Source organism: Sinocyclocheilus rhinocerous, unplaced genomic scaffold, assembly GCF_001515625.1.
Source record: "Sinocyclocheilus rhinocerous isolate Xijiao unplaced genomic scaffold, SAMN03320098_v1.1 scaffold2477, whole genome shotgun sequence".
NCBI lineage: Eukaryota > Metazoa > Chordata > Actinopteri > Cypriniformes > Cyprinidae > Sinocyclocheilus > Sinocyclocheilus rhinocerous.
Window position 1 is genome coordinate 45,669 of NW_015625593.1, and position 5,394 is coordinate 51,062.

General features: G+C 33.5%; 1 protein-coding gene across 1 annotated transcript in view; it reads right to left on the reverse strand.

Moving 5' to 3' along the window:
* Nucleotides 1-2,773: 2,773 nt before the first annotated feature.
* The window catches only part of LOC107757993 (anosmin-1-like), a gene marked incomplete at its 5' end in the record, with an annotated part of 24,771 nt that continues 22,150 nt past the window's right edge, over nt 2,774-5,394 (reverse strand). Inside the window, 2 exons of the mRNA XM_016575615.1 lie at nt 2,774-2,799; nt 4,514-4,652. Of these exons, the coding sequence (XP_016431101.1) occupies nt 2,774-2,799; nt 4,514-4,652 (165 nt within the window). The remainder of the gene's footprint in view (nt 2,800-4,513; nt 4,653-5,394) is intronic.

Consider the following 5,394-nt stretch of genomic DNA (forward strand, 5'->3'; position numbering starts at 1 on the left):
GGATGTTTAGATATTTGTACTGGAACACAAGACAAAAATACTGAGTTAGAAAATCATCTTTTGAAGTGTGCATTAGATATGCTTTAAAATTATGGAATTATGAAATAGTAATAATTTAACCACAAATTAATATTCTGTCATCAGTTACTTGCCCAAGTGTTGGGGATACGTTTAGTAGAAAGTTTGAGCAGCTTTTTTCTCTTTTGTATTTAAGTAAATTTAAAAATGCTGTGATGTTATTGATGTCAAACACGTCTTTCATGTCACATGATTGATAATGATGTGGAAAATCAGATTTTTTTTTACTGCTGAAGGGAAGGTTATCAGTGAATCATGTTATAAATTATTAAAAAATGACTTTTTACTCAGTATTTTGGTCTTGTTTTCCAGTACAGATATCTAAACATTCTTAAATTAAGATACATTTACTGGAGAAGCAAAATGACTTCAGATAAAGTATTGGTTTCTGAAAAAACATCCAAATAAGTAAGTTCACCCCAGGTGAATAGGCTAAAAAATTCACTAATAGAGCAGACATTACCATATTTCCCCTGTTGATTAATTAAATTAGGAATTGCACATTTTTTGTATTACAAGTTTTGCTTAAATGTTATATTTAAATATACAAATGAGGCATTATCTAATTAAATTTGCACCTATTGCATACATTTCCAGAAAATAAATCTAAACATTGGATAAAATTCTTATTTGATTTTGCGGTCTTATTAGAGGTAAAGGTTTTTCCAGAGGGAATTTTGGATTTCTCTTTTTATCACTCCATGAATCAGAAAATACTGTCAACAGCCAGAAAATAATACATTTTCACCATGATTTTAGGAATAAAACATTCCTCAGGCGAATGATATATAAACAAACCCCTCAGTAAAATATTTCAGACTATCGATAGGAATAAAACTGTAAAGTTTGATGTATGTAAGTGCTGCTGAAGTGAACAGGATCCAAAAAAATATTAAGCAGCAAAAACTGTTTCCAATATTGATAATAAATCAGCATATTAGAATGATTCCTGAAGGATCACGTGACACTGAAGACTGGAGTAACGGCTGATGAAAATTAAGATTTGCATCACAAAAAAAATATATATTTTAAAGTATATTATAATAGAAACAGTTATTTTAAATTGCAATAATATTTCACAATTTTACAGTTTGTATTTCGTTGTAATTTATTCACTAAGTGCTCGTTTCTGAGATATTCTGAAGTTGTAAACAACTGAACATGTCCAGACAGCACCGCTGATACGATATACGACAGATAAAGCTGTTTACTTTAATTTAATGTATATGACATAGCGAGTTTGTTTTCTTCTATTTATTAATCTGTTCAATTGTGTGTTTTGCTGAACATTCATCATGTATATTTACATTTACTCTGCATTTTCTGTTTTTATAGAAAAACCACACACACTACTATACACCCACAACTAAGGACAACTGTTCAGCCCTTATTAATCACTGAGCTGTTGAGGTGACAAATAAAGGGGTTCCTCCCATATTTCAACCATCTTTGACCAAGTCTCTTACCGGACACCCTGCGGCGGGTTTCAAACCTAAGCAGCAATTTACTCAAATGCGACTGTGCTATTAAAGCAAACTCATTTTTTCATACTGATTACTAATTACATGATGAAAATTGTAGTCAGTAATGTAATTTAGATTACTAATTGTAGGTAATGTATTCTGACTACTTTTGGATTACTTTTAGATTACTTATGACCTTAATTAAATGACCTTAAAATGTATGACCTAAAATTTTTACTTTATTTACCTGCATGCTAGGGATGTGCATCTCCATAATGAGGCCGAAGCATAGCCAACGATACGATACATTAAAGATACATATGAAGCAGCTACCGATGCGATGAGATACGATTCACAACTATTACGATGCAGTGCGATCCGATTTCGATTCGATTCGATTCGATTCAACACAATGCGATTCGATGGAATGGAAAAAATATGATTACTTCTAATGCCTTGAGGCCTGTTTCATAAAACAAGTTTACCAAATAAACCAGGCTTATTTCAGTTATCTGACTCATTGTCAAATGATTTGGTTCCATAAAGCAAATTTAACAAAGGCTTAGATCAAGCTTAGTCACTGTGGCAACTTATGCTGGGAAACTAACCTGGTCTAAAGCAGCTGAAGCTGGTTTAAAATGTTTAAAAAGAGACATTGTGGGATGCAGAAGTATTGGAATGATGGGATCAAAAACAAAACAAGACTATAATGCAAACTAAAAACAAAAACTCTAACTTCAAAACACCAATTCATAAAATAGAACAAAACATGAAACAAAACCACCATCAAAACTCAAAACACAAATGTAAATAAAGCAAACAAAATACAAACTAAAATGAATAGTGTATCAATTATAATCCTGAGAGTCTGTCGTCGGAGCGTGCTAAACTTTGCCGTTGTATATCATATATAGTTCTACTTATTTTACGGGTGTTGTGCGTCTATTCAAAATAAGTGTATTATATCTATGTATGTATTATATGTTGGAAATATGTTTTTGCTGCTTAATATTTTTTTGGAACCTGTGATACCTTTTTTGGGATTCTTTGATGAATAAAAAGTTAAAAATAACAGCATTTATTCAAAATAGAAATATTTTCTAACAATATAAGTCTTTACAGTCACTTTTTTGCACAAATGTATTCACTGTTTGCCATGGTGGATCGATTTGACCCACGATAGACATTAAGGGCTGCTTAAGAATAAGCGTGCACAAATTAGTTACACAGATTCACGCAGCAGCAGCGGTGATGAGAGCTAGAACCAGTTTAGAGAGGAGAAATCAATCTACATATAAAATATTGGTCACAGATTGGCCACTTTCTAAATAATAAAAGTATAGCGCATCTACTAGTAATTACATAGAACTAAATCGGTTTTTACCAATGCAAATATGTTAGAAACAATGCATCACAATACAAATTGCAACTTGTAGCCGATGCACACATTTTTAAATCAATGCATCGCATCGTTAACATTTATGCCGATGCACTGAGCGAATCGCATGCTAACTGACAAAATGTGACGTTACATGATTGAAATATTAACGTTCAGTCTCAGGGGGACTTCAAGTAAATATTTCAGGTCAAAGCGTTTGACTGACAAAAAAGTTTGGGAATCCCTTGATCATAATATCAAATGATATGTAATCATGTAATCCATAAAAAAGTAACTAATCTGATTATGAGCATTTTGGGTTTCTCCAGAATTATGTTGACTAGGGTTTGGTATCGTTTGAATTTTATCAGTTCCGATTCCGATTCTTTTCGATTCCCAGTTTCGATTCCAATGTGATTAAATAATGATATCAAACATTTATCCTGTGTCTCGTTTTTGCAAACCATTTATTGGAGCTGAATACCATGAACAAAAATCAACAGGCTACATAAAAACGGGACTCTTTAAGAGCTGTTTGTGTGCAAAATAAAGTTTTCCTGGTTTTAAATATTTGTAAAATATATTTCTTTAAATATATGAAATTTTTGTCCAGATCAATAATTAGTGAAAGTGATGAAGACATAGGGTTTCACAGCTATATCAGCAGTGTTTAGTAACCTGCATAATTATTCGTCCCATACATGGTCTAACTGACTGAGAGATGCTTTTGTCCCCAAATTTGGAAGCATGGATCATAAATTTATTGACGTGACATTTACATATTGTGAATATAAAATGACACACAGTACGATTTTTTACAAAGGAAATATCAAAAGAGCAAAAAAGAATCTACTGCCATTGTATGAATAATATGTAATCATGTAATCCATAAAAAAGTAACTAATCTGATTATGAGCATTTTGGGTTTCTCCAGAATTATGTTGACTAGGGTTGGGTATCGTTTGAATTTTATCAGTTCTGATTCCGATTCTTTTCGATTCCCAGTTTCGATTCCAATGTGATTAAATAATGATATCAAACATTTATCTATGAACAAAAATCAACAGGCTACATAAAAACTGGACTCTTTAAGAGCTGTTTGTGTGCAAAATAGAACTGCATGATTCTGGATAAATAAAGAGTTTTTTTCTTTTTCTTTTTTTTCCCCAATGGAAGTTGTGGCTCTCTCATGATTCTGAAGAAAAAACATTAGGCAACTAAACAAAATCACATGTAATTTATGAATGTTAAGTATGACGTCTTGTCGCAATTTTGCGACTTTCGCGCTTAGAGGGTTAAAGTGCTTTGTCATGTTGGTGGTGACGCCTCTCTTGCAACATGTTTAGCTATCACAGATATTATACTGAGCTTTTTTGGCTTCTGATCGCAAATGTAGCCAAACTTTGGAGCGCTTAGATTAGCGAGCAAAGTCCTGGCAGATCGCTAGGTCCGGTCCTCACAGAAAAAAAGCGCATAGGAATCGATAGGCGGAATCTAAATTTTAATTTGACAACAAGTATCCGATTCCTGACCTTAAGTATCCAATTCTGGAATCTGAATAAATTTTCGATTCCCAACCCTAATGTTGACTTACTTTGCTGAAGCGGCGGCCGGTCGGGCGTCTGGAAGATCTTCTTTGTCGCAGGTCCTTCTCCCGCCGCGGTGATGACCTGAACCTTCAACCTGTAGAAGGTGGCCGGCCTGAGGCTGGACACGACCAGACGATTACGATCCTGGAAAACATTACAAAATACACACAGCTTTTAGACTGAAACATCATCAGATCCTTCACGATAAAGCCACTTTTCATGGAAATGCAACAAAAACGGTTTATATATTAATTGACCATGTTATAATTTCTGTATAATCCAGTGGATTTTCTCTTTTCGGATTATTCAGATTATTCAAGAAAGAAGCTCATGTAGATGTTTCTCCAACATGTCTGTCATGAGCTCATTGGAAGCCTTTCAGATTTACTCGTCGTGAAGAATGAAATCATCCATAAACATCACAGATTCCACATCATTCATACACAAATCCAATCTGATAATGACGGCGTGCCTCGAACCGATCTTCAGAAAAGATCTGAGGAGTCATGCGAATGAGAACTGGACACAATTGGATTTGATGTATTTCAATCTGACTGAGTGGATTAAAGCTGAACTGTTTGTTCTAGGAGGAGAGCAGCCAGTGTTATTGATGGAGAAGATCTTCTAGATGTTTGACAGCGCTGATGCCAGAGGACCAATGAGCTCAAAACGACAATCCATCCCTGAGAACATACTAATAACTACCATATGAACAATAATAACTCCAATAAATTATTTACTTCAAGACAAACCTGCACATTAGGGCTGGGTGACACAGTTGAAAATGATATCTCAATACTTTTCAGCTTTATATTTAATATTTAAAGTTTAAATATTAAATTATATTATTTATATATTCATATTTATATTCTATATTTTTATATTT